The sequence below is a fragment of the Rattus norvegicus genome, chromosome 8 (assembly GCF_036323735.1).
Source record: "Rattus norvegicus strain BN/NHsdMcwi chromosome 8, GRCr8, whole genome shotgun sequence".
Classification (NCBI taxonomy): domain Eukaryota; kingdom Metazoa; phylum Chordata; class Mammalia; order Rodentia; family Muridae; genus Rattus; species Rattus norvegicus.
Window position 1 is genome coordinate 28,827,719 of NC_086026.1, and position 13,958 is coordinate 28,841,676.

Sequence of the window (13,958 nt, forward strand, 5' to 3'; positions counted from 1 at the left end):
TGGCCTGAGCCACTGCACACCTGGCCTAAGACACCGCACACCTGGCCTGAGCCACTGCACACCTGGCCTAAGACACCGCACACCTGGCCTGAGCCACTGCACACCTGGCCTAAGACACCGCACACCTGGCCTAAGACACCGCACACCTGGCCTAAGACACCGCACACCTGGCCTAAGACACCGCACACCTGGCTCATACAGTGTTGAAATGAAACCTAAAGCTTTGTGCGTACCAGGCAAACGCTCTTCTGACCAAGCTACATCCCTAGTTCCACTTTTGTAAAACCAACGGTGTGTGTGGTGTAGTGTGGTGTGTGTGTGTGTGTGTGTGTGAGAGAGAGAGAGAGAGAGAGAGAAAGAGAGAGAGAGAGAGAGAGAGAGAGAGAGAGAGAGAGAGAGAGAGAGAGACTGAATCTGTACCCAATGCTGGCCTCAAACCAGATTGCAGTTCTTGCCATAGCCTCCATGGTGTGGTCCTAGGGAGGGAACCTAGCATATACTAGCCCTGCCTGACAACTGACTCCATTTTGACTTACCCTACGTGAGTGGAAACTGGCCCTACAGTGGGGTCCAGCACCCGCCTCTGATGCTAGAAAATGGCCTCCCTCCTCATCTGTGTGCCTTTCTGGTCTTTTCTGTCTGAAACATAAACAGCAGTCCCTCCTGACTTGAAGTCTCTCTTCCTCCAGTTTCCTCCATGTCTGCCTATGGTTTGAAAATACTAAATGGAAATTTCCAGAAACAAACAGTTCACAAATTGGTTTTGTTTGCTTGTTTAAGCTTTTTCAAATTATATTTTGGATTTATTTGTTTATTTTGGTTGTTCCAGACAATGCTGCTTTGTAGCTCTGCCTGCCCTGGAACTATATATAGACCAGGCTGGCCTTGTACTCAGAGATCCTCCCTAGTACTGAGCCTGAAGGTGGGTGGGATGCCCAGTTTGTGCTTATTTTGTTTTTATGTGTGATTGCCTGCATGTATTTATTTGAAATGCATGCTTATTTGGAACTAGAGTTGTTACAGATGGCTGTGAGTCACCAGGTAGCTTTGGGGAACTGAACCTGGATCCTCTGCAAAAGCAGCCAGTGCTAACCTCTGAATCATCTCTCCAGCCCATGTTTTGGCTTTTTTGAAACTGGGTCTCAGCTTTGTGCAGTGGCAGTATTGTAACCAATGAGGTTTATCTAAAGCGCGATTATTGCTAATTTAAACTGGGTCTCACCATGTAGCCCAGGCTAGCCTCTAATTTGTAATCTTCCTGAATCTGCCTTTTGAGTTATAAAGATCAGAAGATATAGTCATTAGAAATTTATAATATAGTTTTATTGTTTTTATTATATTTTATTATTATTATTATTTGTGTGTGTGTGTGTCTGTCTGTCTGTCTATCTGGTGGGAAGGGAGTACACACGCCATGACACATATGGAGGTCAGAAATCGAGTCTGTAGAGTTGGTTTTCTCCTTCTACCTTTATGTGGCTTCTGGGGATTGAACTCGGGTGGTCAGGCTTGTGTGGCAAGTCCTTTACTCTCTTGGCCATCTTGCTGGTCCCCCTTTATAAGTTTAAAGTTGCATATTGAATGTGGCTGAGGTTTATAACTCCAGCTCCTGGAAAGCTGAGTCACAGAGCAAACCCTTATCTCAAAACAAACTTTGACCCTTGATCTGTCTCCTGGGTTTTACACGGGTACTGGAGATCTGAACCCAGGTCCTTACGCTGTGTTACATCGAGCCATCTCCCCAGCCCCAACTGTCCCATCCCTGCCTCTACTTCACAGAAAGCCAAACATGGTGATGGATGGCTCTGTGTGTCATTCCAGCACTTGGCAGGCAGAGATAGGAGGGTGAGGAGTTCAATCCCCTCTTCATCCATACCTCAAGATTGAAGTCAGCCTGGGATATGTGAGAACTTGTATTAAAATAAACCTCGAAACAGAGGAGGAGTAAGAGGAGGAGGAAGCAGTAGCAAAAGGCCTTATGTGGTAGCACATCTAGCATTCAGGAGGCAGAGACGGGGATTTCTGTGAGTTCAAGTCCAGCCAGAACTACATAGTAATACTCTGTCTAGAAAAAAGGAAGGGGGTGGGAGAGGAGGTAGAAGAAAAGTAAAGAGGGTAATTCAGGAGAATCAAAGAAAAGATTGTGCTTTTTTGAGCAGCTGATGGAGTGTCACGTTGTTTGCAGTGTATTCAAGCAGTATACGCTACCTTCCCATTAGCACTTAGCTATTTGACTGTCAGACTGTCTAAACTCATGGGCTCTATGTGAAGGGACCCTTATTTTAATTAGTTAATGGTTAACATTGGTGATTTAGAGATGCCTAGAAGAAACTGGTCAAATGTTTCTTTAAGGAAAAAGGTGAAAGTTCTCCATTTATAGAAAATAGATCATATGCTGAGGTCACTAACATTTAAAAAATAGGACAAATCTATCTGTGAAGTCATGAAGAAGAAGCTGGTCTGGTGGTACAGGCTCGTCATTGGGAGGCAGAGGCAGGAGAATCACAAGCTCAGAATAAAAAGTAAGAAGATGAGCTGAGCATACCTGCAACCTCACATTCAGGAAGGAGGGCAGAGGGAACAGGGCGTTCAGGGACATGCTCAGTCGGGGCTGCTGACCTGCCAGCACTACATGAGGGCCTGGGTCAGGAGACACAAAGAGGGCTGGGCGTGTGCTCTTTAATGCCTATTCAAAAGGCCTTGAGTCTCCTCTCCAGTACAAAATGATGATGATAACCACATCACCACCACCACCACCATCACCATCACCACCATCACCATCATCACCACCACCACCAACATCATCATCTAGGCCCATGGCACATGCCTTTAATCCCAATACTCCTGATGCAGGTGGATTCCTGTGAGTTCCAAGGCAGCCTGGTCTATGGAGTGAGTTCTGGGACACCAGGCTACACAGTGAAACCCCGTCTCATAAACAACCGTATAAACAAACAAGTAGAAATATAAGTAAATAAGACATATTCAGGTTTCCATGTCAAGCTTCGTGACAGGTCCTTGTGTCCCAAGGAGTCCTGATGGGTAAGGAGGACAACTGTTGAGGTCATCACCATGTTCCTGACATTGTTTTCTTGGCTGTCTCACCTGTCAGGTACCACTTGGTTGGTTGTTGACTAAATGAATCAAAGGACAGAGAACTACATTGCCACTGACTCCCTACCCTCAGAACTAAGTCACCCTGCTCTGAGTCTTTCACTAGTTCCTGCTGCTAGGTGATCTCCAGGCCTCTCCTGATTCACCGTCATCTCTTATGCTGGCCCTACACTGCCCTGAGCACCACTCACACATCTCATTCCCATGGGGCTGAGACCAGGAACAGCAGCGACAGAATTGATATGTGGCCACCTTTTATTATGTGCCAAGCCCTGTGTTCTGTCTCAAGTCATGTTCAAGAGGATCACACCTGCCTGGGCCATGCTGTACCCCTTGGCCTCAAGCCCAGCCTTTGATATTCCACATACTCCCAACGGCTTGTGACACGATCAATATGGAACCTTTCACAAGAGCAGGGTTGTTGATGAAGCTAGGAAGAGCTCACGGATCATAGTGACTGTGGGGAGGCAGGGGAGCCTTCCACAGAACTTGAGAAAGTCAACAATGGTAGCTGCTATGTGGGGCTTAGGAAATGGCTATGGAGCCCCTGCTTAGAATCCCCCAGTGAGGGGCTGGGGCCATGACTCAGTGCAGGCCTGGTATGCAGAAGTCCTGAGGTCCTGTCCTAGCACCAAAACAAGTAGTTGTCAGTGGCTCTCAGAGGGTTAATGTGGGAACTAGGGGCCATAAAGGCCTACTTTTGTTGAGATGATAAAAAGAGGTGTGTGAGGGGCTGGAGAGATGGCTCAGCCCATCAAGAGCACCGGCTGGCTGCTCTTCCAAAGGGCATAGGTTCAATTCCCAGCACCCCCACGACAGCTCACGCCTGTCTGTAACTCCAGTTCCAGGGCTTCTGAACCTTACACAGACATACATGCAGGCAAAAACACCATTGCATATGAAATAAAAATGAACAAGTTTTAAAAAACTCAAAAATTACTATTAAAAAGAAAGAAATGTGGAAAGCAACAGCCTTCCATGACCCTCCTGCTCTTATAGTCATCACAGGAAGAAATGGCTACCCAGGGTCCCAGAGACAAGGTACATGCAGGGCTTAGAGGACGGTCATCAAGGGAAGAGGGCTATGAGGGATGGAGACAGTACAGCAGGGCACTGTTACCTCTTGACTCCGTAGGCCATGTTGAGCAAATTGTCCAGCCTGTGGAGGCAGAAGCAGCTGTCAGAGTGGCCTGTGACCCACCCCCTGTGGTGTGACAGCCAGTCCTCCCCACCCCCACAGCCTTCAGCAGGGCCCTGCCCCCGCCGCCTGCTCCCAGCCCTGCTGGACACCGCCTGGCACGGAACCTCGCTCATTTGGGACTGCTTCTTACTATCCCTGCTGCCACCAGGCTGAATGTCCTTGTCCTGTTCTTCAGGCTACCTCGGGTCCTGCGCCCGCAGGAGGATGGGAAGCTTGGGCCATCCCAGGTCTACCACTGATCTCCCGCTTGGGAGAGCCTGAGAGTGACTAGTTTGGATCCTAGGTTCAAACCTTCTTTTGGGTTTGTACATTCTCTCTCTGGGGTGAAGAATTCGCAGTAAAATGCCCAGCACAAGCCATTCTAGCCGGCTACCATGTTTGGCTGCGGTGTCATCCATGAGGAAGCTGAGGCCCAGGGGAACCCATGTGTGGGCAGAGAGCGGAAAGAGAGAAAAGGAGGGGCAAGAAAAGAAAGAGAAACAGAGACATGGAGAGGAAGAAATAGGCACAGAGAGACTGAGAAAAGCAGAGCAGGAGAGACAGACAGGATGTCCAGGCTGTGCCCTCAGGCTTTTTGCTTACTGTTTTGTTATTTGTTAGTGGGACACAAGAGGGTCATCTAAGAGGAGAGCCCTCAATCAAGAAGATGCCACCATCAGACTAAGAGGAGGACCCTCAATCAAGAAGCTGCCTTCATCAGACTGGCATGTGGGCAAGTCTGAGGGGCGTTTTCTTGATGTGGGCCGTGCAAGCCCACTGTGGGCCGTGCCACCTCTGTGCAGCGGGACCTGGCTGAGTGAGGCATGGACAGCAGGTCAGTAAGCGGTGTCCCATGGTCTCTGCTTCAGTTTCCACTGCCAGTTCCTGCCCTGAGTGTCCCTCACGGTGACTATTTGCTGTAAAATGAAATGAACCCTCTATCCTCACACTGCTTTTTGACATAGCTTTATCACAACAATAGAAACCATAACTAAGACATGAGGGGTGGGCTAGGGGAGACAGACAGACAGCCTCAGTTAGACAAGTGTAGTGGCCAGCACACACTGAGCTCCTGCCCTATGTACTAGACCATGTTCCTGCTGGTGGGGTGTCCTTGGGTCCCCACTCTCTGCAGGGAGCAGGCTCAGGGAGAGCCGCTGCAGATTTGAGGCACCTGGCCTGGGGCCTGGGGACTCTGGCTCACCGGAAGCGCTGTGTCTGATGATGCAGGGGACCAGCGTAGCGCCTGGCAGAGGACTGGTACAGGTGGGTGAGCAGGGCCTGCCCTGTCTTCTGACTTGGGTTGTTTGCAAACTTGACCGTGATAGGCTCAGCAGCACCCAGTGGCTTCTGCCCATTCAGTCCTTTGATAGCCTCTTCTGCCTCGATCCTCTTGTCAAAGCGGATGAATCCCACACCCCGAGAGACACCTGCCGGGGCACGAGGGTATCAGTCTCTCTGTACCTTCTCATATGATCTCCCCTGGGGACACCCTTGTCCAGTGCACCCTCCCTTCCTGCGTTCTGACCTGTGGCCTGGTCCAGCAGGATTCTGGAAGTGATGATCCGGCCGTACTGGGAGAAGAGCTGCTCCATCTCCTTCTGGCTCATGGTCTTGGGGAGGCCACTGACGTACAGGTTGGCATCCCGGATAGAGGCAGAACTGGGACGTGCATAGGACACCTGGGCGGGATCAGAGGGCAGTGAGGGTCATAGGAACTGACAAACCTCAGAAATGCAGGCCACTTAACAAGTGACCTGGGCTGGGGCTGAGTGAGTGGACGGCTTATCTACTGACAGGCTGGCTCCACCCTCACGCAGAACAGGACAATGTGCACTGAGCACCGCAGAGCCAGGCAGACAGAGGCGGGAGGATCCGAAGTGAAAAATCTGCAATGTCAAGTTCAAGTGTGGGCTGAGCCACATACTGCCCCGTCTCAAAAGCAAAGCAGGGGTTTGAGCAGATGGCTCTACAGGAAACTCTGACAGCCTGGGTTTGTTCCCCAGAACCAACGGTGGAAGGAGAAAACAATGGCTCCCAAAGGCCATCCTGAACTCCACACTGCTTACCTCCCCCACAATAATAATAATTAATTTTAAAAAATATTTTATTTATTTATTACATATGAGTACATGTAGCTGTCTTCAGACACCAGAAGAGGGCATCAGATCTCATTACAGATGGTTGTGAGCCACCATGTGGTTCCTGGGAATTGAACTCAGGACCTTGGAAAGAGCAGTCAGTGCTCTTAACCACTGAGCCATCTCTCCAGCCCCCATAATAATTAATTTTTTTTGAGACAGGGTTTCTCTTTGTAGTCCTGGTTGTCCTGAAAGTCACTCTGTAGACCAGGCTGACCTCCCTTGAACTCAAAGATCCTCCTACCACTGCCTCTCAAATGCTGGGATTAGTACTAATAATTTTTTATCTAAACAAACAAAAACCAAAAAGCTAAATGTCCCTGTGCACACTGGGTGACCCCTGGCATTCAGTCTTAACTGTGGGTCATGCCCCAGTTCTGGGTGAGAGAGCTTGTCTCAAGAAAAGGAAAAGTTTGGGAGCGCCAGGAGGGTGTCGCACACCTTTAATTCTGGAACTGAGGAGGCAGAGGCAAGCAGATTTCTGTGAGTTTGAGGCCAGCTTTGTCTATCCAGTGGGTTCCAGGACAGCCAGGGTGGAATAGCTGAGCCCTTGCCTCAAACCAATAAGGAAAGCCTGGGACAGCAAGCGCTCAGCAGGAAGAGGACAGTTCTGCAAAAGTGGATGACCCGTGCCTGCTCAAGACCCGCGTATGATGAGAGCCCAGAACACAAAGTTGTTTGCAAAGCTATAAATACAAGGTTGTACCTGTGGCGTGGGGGTGAGATTCAGAGCTGTGTGAGTGTAAGGCCAGGACAGCTAGGGCTACCTAAAGACCTTGTCCAAAATTTTAAGCAGTTTGAGACAGTCTTACCAGGCTGGCCTCAAACTCACAGATCCGCCTGCTTCTGCTTCCTGAGTGCTGGGATTAGAAGTGTGCGCCACTAGTGCTCAGCTCAAAAATGTTAACTTTGATAAAAAGTCTTATTTTGTTTTTGTTTTGTGTGTATGCGTCTTTTGCCTTCAGGTATGCTTGGGCCCTGTGTGCATGCAGTACCCATATGAGCCAGAAGGGGGCAGTGACTTCCCAGGAACTAGTTATAGACAGTTGTGACCTGCTCTGTGAGTGCTGGGAATTGAACCTCCGTTTCCTGCCAGAGCAGCCAGTGCTCTTAACTGCTAAGCCATCTCTCCAGCCCCCCAAAATGAAATCAACTTTACATTACATTTTAGTGAGCACATGTGCCATGCTTTACTGTGGAGGTCAGAGAACAGCTTTGGAAGGTGGTTCTCCAGTTCCACCATGTGGGTCCCAGGAATTGAACTCAGATTTCAAGCTTGGCAGTGGGCACCTCTCCTCAGCCTGAGTGCTTCTGTCCCTGTGTGTATGTAGTTTGAGGTCTGCCCCCCACCCCTCCAGGGCCTTACATGCTTGAAAACTGCTCTACCAATTCACTACAGCTCCAACCACTGAGCTCTCTGTCCACAAGGCCTTGCCTGCAGTAAGGTCACTGCTCAGCTTTCATCTGCACCACCCCACACCCCTGCTTCCTCTCTTTCACCCCTGATGGACCAGGCAGTCTAAGACCTTTGCATTTGCTGGATTTGAAAGTCTCAAAGTGCCAGCCTTGGTGGCTCTTGTCTGTAATACTAACACTCCACAGAATTAGATGGGAGGCCTCCCAGACCGAGTCGGTGGCCCTGTGTTTACCCCATCCCATAGAAACACCTTTCTGCCGGTCCACAATCTGAGATGCCCTTCCCACCCACTTCGACTCTCAGCTTAGCTTTTTTTACATTATTTCTAGTCTGTGCGTATGTTATGCTATCCAAAGTTTACGTGTAGAGGTCACAGGACAACTTGGGGTGCAATCTGCCCTTGCATCATGCGGATCTGTGTGGTCAAATTCAAGTCATCAGGTTGGGCAGCAAGTGCGAGGGGTCAACTGCTGGCCCCTCACTGGCCCCCGATGACTTATCTCAAGGTGATTTCTCTGGCTGTGAGCTCTGTACGTCTCAATATGGCCGTTCCATTTGTGCCACCACTAAGTCCGCATCTCACCAATCCTCAGTCCTGCAGCTGCTCACAAGTCGGCCAGCTCAGACATTCGCAGCAGAGAAACAATCCCAGTATTGTGAGGTGGGGAAAAGAAAAGTCTGTTTACAGAGTACTGTGGAACCCCAGCTCATTGTGTCTTTATCAATGTCCTGGAGACTTGGTGCAGGGGCCCCGCCCACAAGTGTCAATGGGGTGACCAGTCTGTGGGGTGGGAGGGTCGCGAGCGCCCCTCCCCCTCCTTTCTGCTAAAGTACTTTCTGCTGCTTCTATTCAAACCTCTGAACCTGGGGCAGATAGGGACCATTGTTATGGTCTGGGATTTGTTTGGGGAGGGGCATTGTGGGGCTGCGTTGCTCCGTTACAAATAACTAATTAGGGGCTGTTGAGATGGCTCAGCAGCGGGCAAAGGGGCCGCCACCAAGCCTGGTAACCTGAATTTGATCTCCCAGACTCACAGGGTGGAAGAAGGGAACTGATTCCAAAAGCTGTCCGTCCTCTGCTTCCCCACAGCCAAACATCACGAGTAAATGTTATGAAAAAAACCAACAACAAACCTAGTCAGGACTAGGGCTGTCACACAGGCGGCAAGAGAGAAGCCCTCTCCGTCTGCCCCAGGTGAGCTGAGTGTGGTGATGCCCGCCCGCCATCCCAGCACTCCTGAGGTAGAGGCAGGCACATTTCCATGTGAGTTCAGACCTGTTTGGTCTATACAGCATGCTCCAGTGGTCAGGGGGGAGCCTGTCTCAAAAAAAATTTTTTACAAAAATAAATAAATAAATAAATAAATAAATAAATAAATAAATAAATAAATTGTAGCTTAGTGTTTGAGGTTTTCTAACTCCACCATGGGACTGTGCAGGGGTTTTTTGTTTGTTGTTGTTGTTGTTGTTGCTGTTGTTGAGACAGTGGTCTGGAGCATACTGTGTAGACCAGACCCACATCCAGCTCAGAAATCCACCTGCTCCAACCCCAGAGTGCTGGGATTAGCGGTGTGCAGCACCACACCTGGATTGGAGCGGCGAGTGTTGGCCTCACTGTGTGACCCTGGGCAGCCGAGAAGGACCTGCAGCAGTGAGTGATGGAGCTACAGGCATGGACCAGCACACCCAGCCAGGGCTGGCATCTTAGGTCTCAGGTCCTGTAAGGCACAGGGTGGATCTAGCTATCCTCTCAAGTCTGTATAGAGATAGATACACAATCCTACAGCACATGTGTGAGAGAGGACAGCCACAAGTGTTGGCCCCCTCACTTCCCCACCTTGGTGTCGTTTACTGCGTGGACACCAGCACACCTGGCCTGTAAGCTTCCAGAGTCTCCTGTTTCTACTTCCTGTCTCTGTGCAAGAGACTATAGATGCCCACAACCCTGTGCATCTTTGCCTGAATTCTGGGGTTTTGAACTTAGGTCCTCAGGCTTTTTTTGCACCAAGCACCTTACACAGTTCCTCCAAAACTGAAACATTCCATCCTGCAGGGAAGCTCCTTAAGCAGGAAGGTAAATAACTGAAAATAGCTTCAGGAAGTCCCTGAAACTGAGCAGATTCACCAGGCCTCTTCTCAACCAGAGTCAGCAGTAAAAGCTGGCAGTCCCACTGAGACCAGCAGAACAGAGCTGCAAAGAAGACTGAGTCCAAGATACAAAGGTGACTCTGAGGCCAGGCTGGCTGCCTGGAAGGAGAAACCAGCTGAGCTGCCTGCAAGAGATTTAGACCAACCAAGGCGCCTGGAAAGGCCACCCTCTACCCTTTGGGCTGCCTGCAGGCTGTGCATTGTGCTCCAAGCTCCCAGCTTTTGTGAGCTGTCACTGCTAAAGTAGGCTTTGGTGATGCAGCTGTCTGAGTCTTTTCTGCTCCTTAACTCCTCACGAATGCTCCTGTAAGTAATCCCAATAAAAGGCGTTGGTTTACCAAGCTGTACTCTGGTGGTATCCACACTCCGGGCTGCTGTGGGGTCCTTTATTAGAGTTAGTAGATGTATATGTTACGTCGCCCCAGGAAAAGTTTTGTCACGTAATATATTTGTCTGCTGATCGGGGACTCGACAGAACCAGAGATGAGTTGGGGAGGAGCGAGTGCAAGGCGTGCAGCTGAGGCTGAGAAGGGCAACTGAGGAGGAAAGTCCTTGAGAGCTGCCTTTTCTTACGTGGTGTGTGGTCGTGTGCCGCGGCTGTGCTGTGACAGCAGTTGCATGCTTCTTGCCTTGGGTGGCAGACGTGCACCAAGGCTGAGCCATGGAAGTCAGGGATGTCTGTGGGAGGAGGCTCAGCATGGCAGTGTTCGTCTGCGTGGTATGAGGTGGCCTGCTTGATAAGTGGGGGCCACCACGTGAAGACGGACTTGCTCTGAGAGCAGGGGAAAGTGTAGAGATTTCAGTCTTTAAGATTAGTGCAGCAGAGGCTGCCTGCTCACTGTGGTGTAATCAGAAATGGACCTGAGGGTAAGATGGCGGCTGAGCAGGTTGTGTAAAGGAACAGTTGCAACAAGAAGGGCAAGATGAGGCATCCTCAGTGTTAGCCTCGGATTTAGGAAGTAAATCAAATGAAGGAGAGGACGAGAGAGATGGTCAGGGTGAGAGAGGACCCCTCAAGGCTGAACTTTAGTGTGGAAAATAGGGAGGTCTGTGACCCTACATTCAGATGGGGCTTTACAGAGGGACCAGGAAACGCTCTGAAGTTGGGGGGACTTTTAAGGATGTGGTGAAAGAGCCTGGGTCAGCCTGGCCTGGAGGTTGTGGGACTTGGGAGCAGATGGGATCATGGCTGCTGTGGAGACAGAAAACTGAGCGGTGTAACCTCCCATATCCCTCCTTCAGACAAGGCCGCGTGACCAGAGACAGTGTGAACACAATCGGTCCTGATGGACAGGCTCATCTAGGAGCTCTTGGTTATCTCCTCCTGAGGTCTCCATAAATGACCCGAGTGGAGGGATTGGAGGGGAGAAAGCGCTCATGTGGATACTAGGAATAAGGAAAGCTGTGTCTGAACCCCAGCTCACTGAGCTAGATAGGCCCATGTTCATGGAGGAGTTAAGAAAATGTGGGTCCAGCGGGGACCCAGAGGCTGGTGTGGAGTTTTAGTGGCTGTGCTGAGCCCTTTGGTGGGCAAGATCTTTTTAAAGTAGGAAGGGTTTTGGCAGGTCCCCAAGACTTAGACCTATGTATGAAGGAAAGGACATCCTGAGGAGACAGTAAAGGGTAAGCAGAGGAACTGGTCTGGTCCAGTTACTCCAAGACAAAGGTGCCAGGATCTGGGTCGAGCTGGAGCTCCTAAGGAGACCACATAGAAGCTAGACTGCTGCTGAGGAACCTGGTGAGCCTTTCCCAAAAGACACCTGTGCTAGGATGATACAGGTGAGGATGATCAAGGCTGTCCCAGGGCGGGGAACTATCCCCCAGACTGAGGAGGGCACATTTCCTTCCAGCAAGGGGTATGTTTAGAGGCAGAGGTGGTTTGCCAGCCACAAACTCCCAGAACAGCTAGGTGTGGAGAGTGCAGAGGCTACAGTCATGGTGTCAGCCCAGGGCCTGTCTGATGCAAGGAGGCACACAGGGGTGAAAGGAGGGCCACATTCACTTTTGTCCCCAAGTAGGTCTGAGCAGGTCAGGCTCACTGAGTTTACGCACGCGTGTGTGTGTGTGTGTGTGTGTGCGCGCGCGCGCATGTGTGTGCAGAAATATAGGAAGGCTCCAGGGAAGAGCTCTAGGATATGGAAACTTAATGCCTCAGAGAGAATGACTGAGTTACAGGCGCTAAGTTAGTGCTTCCTGTCTGTGCTTTGTAGCCAACCTTGATCTGAGGAGCAAGCACTGATACAAATGGACGGAGGGTCCATGCTGGACTAGAGCTTGCTTATGTCTGACTTTAGTGTCTTCTCAGTTGGGAACCTCTGGTCACCTGACCCTTGCTGAGGACAGGGAACAACAGACTTTCAGAGAGCTTCCCTAAGGTCATCTTTGTAACCCGCCATTTGTTATGGGACGACGGTGTGGGATGTTGCCTTGTCTTCCTGCCCAGTTGCTGAAGAAAGGTTTTATTAAACAGATAACATAAAGCTAACCTCTGAATGTTTTGCAGATTTAGAAAACCACTGTAGTCAGATGCTGGTGCACACCTCTAATCCCAGCACTCAGGAGGCAGAGGCAAGAGGATCTCTTAAGTTCAAGCCAGCCTGGTCTTATAGAGTGAGTTCCAGGGCAGCCAGGGCTACACTGAGAAACCCTGTCTTAAAAACAAACAAAACAGCGGGGGTGGGTTGGGGTGGGGGCAGAACAAAGAAGAAGAAAAATCAGAGCCACCACCAGGAGCAATGGTTCCTCCACTTATTTTACAACCCCACTGGAGCTAGGTTCGTTGAAAGGGAAAAAATCCCAAAAGACACACAATATGGATGGAAAAGGAATTCTCAGAGGCCATACGTTTATTGAATGAAAACCCCAGTGCCAGGGTTGGGTACTTTCCTGTGAGTTGTCGGCCAGGGAAGCCCGTGTGCCCCAAAGACCATAAAAACTATTGCTACTGCTCTTGGTCGCATGCCTGAACCTAAGGGTCACACGCTCTTGCTGAGAACAGCGCTTGTGCTGACTTTAGGACACAGGAAAATAAAGCTGGAACCGAACGGGAAGGCCCACTGATGCCTGGCTTTTGTAGTGCCAAAGGGGCCACATGCAGGCTGGTGGTGAAGAACCGCCACCAACATTCCCACATGGCTATGGCCATGTGTGCTCAAGTACTGACAGCACCTCCCTGTGCCCACTTCTGTTGCAGTGGCTTTGCGGTCTTGTGGTCCTGGATGAGACCAACAGCCTTCCAATTGGACTTAAGGCCCACTCCAAAAGAGAGCTCCTAACTGGTACTAGAAGCCAGGACAAAAACCTGCGGCTGAGGAGGTCGTAAGTCCCAATGGGGAAGCAACTTGTATGGTTTTTCTAGATCAGTGTTTCTCGACCTGTAGGTCATGACCTCTTTGGGGGGTTGAATATCAGGTATCCTGCATATCAGATATTTACACTATGACTCAGTGGCAAAATTATAGTTATAAAGTAGTAAGAAAATAATGATATGGTTGGGGATCACCACAACATGAGGAAATGTATTAAAATGTCATAGTGTTAGAAAGGTTGAGAACCACCATTCTTGTCAAATTGCCTTCTAAGTGTATGTTTATGCCCAAGGATCACCTTCATCAGCCTCAACTCATAACGGCTGGTGAGCTCCTGAGAACAAGTGACAGTTGGTCTGGCATGGTGGCCTATTTTTCAGCCACTGGGGGACATCTGTAGTCACCCGCACCAAGGCTCAGGGATCATTGAAGAAAAGGGGGCAGGAAGGATGTAAGAGGAAGGGGTGGGGTACTACTAAACCATGAAACATTTCATCTTGCAGGGAAGCTCCTTAAGCAGGAAGGTAAATAACTCAAAACAGTTTCAGGAAGTTCCTGAAACCAAGCAGATTCACTAGGCCTCTTTCTGCCAGAGTAAGCAGTAAAAGCAGGCAGTCCCTCTGAGACCAGCAGAACAGAGTTGCAAAGAA

General features: G+C 49.9%; 1 protein-coding gene across 4 annotated transcripts in view; it reads right to left on the reverse strand.

The window, feature by feature from the left end:
* Elavl3 (ELAV like RNA binding protein 3) overlaps positions 1-13,958 on the reverse strand; it is a 36,276-nt gene that overhangs the window by 4,599 nt on the left and 17,719 nt on the right. For all 4 annotated transcript variants that reach the window (XM_006242616.5, XM_017595490.3, XM_063264993.1 and 1 more), the window contains 3 exon segments: positions 5,823-5,976; positions 5,499-5,724; positions 4,235-4,273 (listed from right to left, as the gene is read on the reverse strand). In XM_006242616.5, coding sequence (XP_006242678.3) covers positions 4,235-4,273; positions 5,499-5,724; positions 5,823-5,976 — 419 coding nt within the window.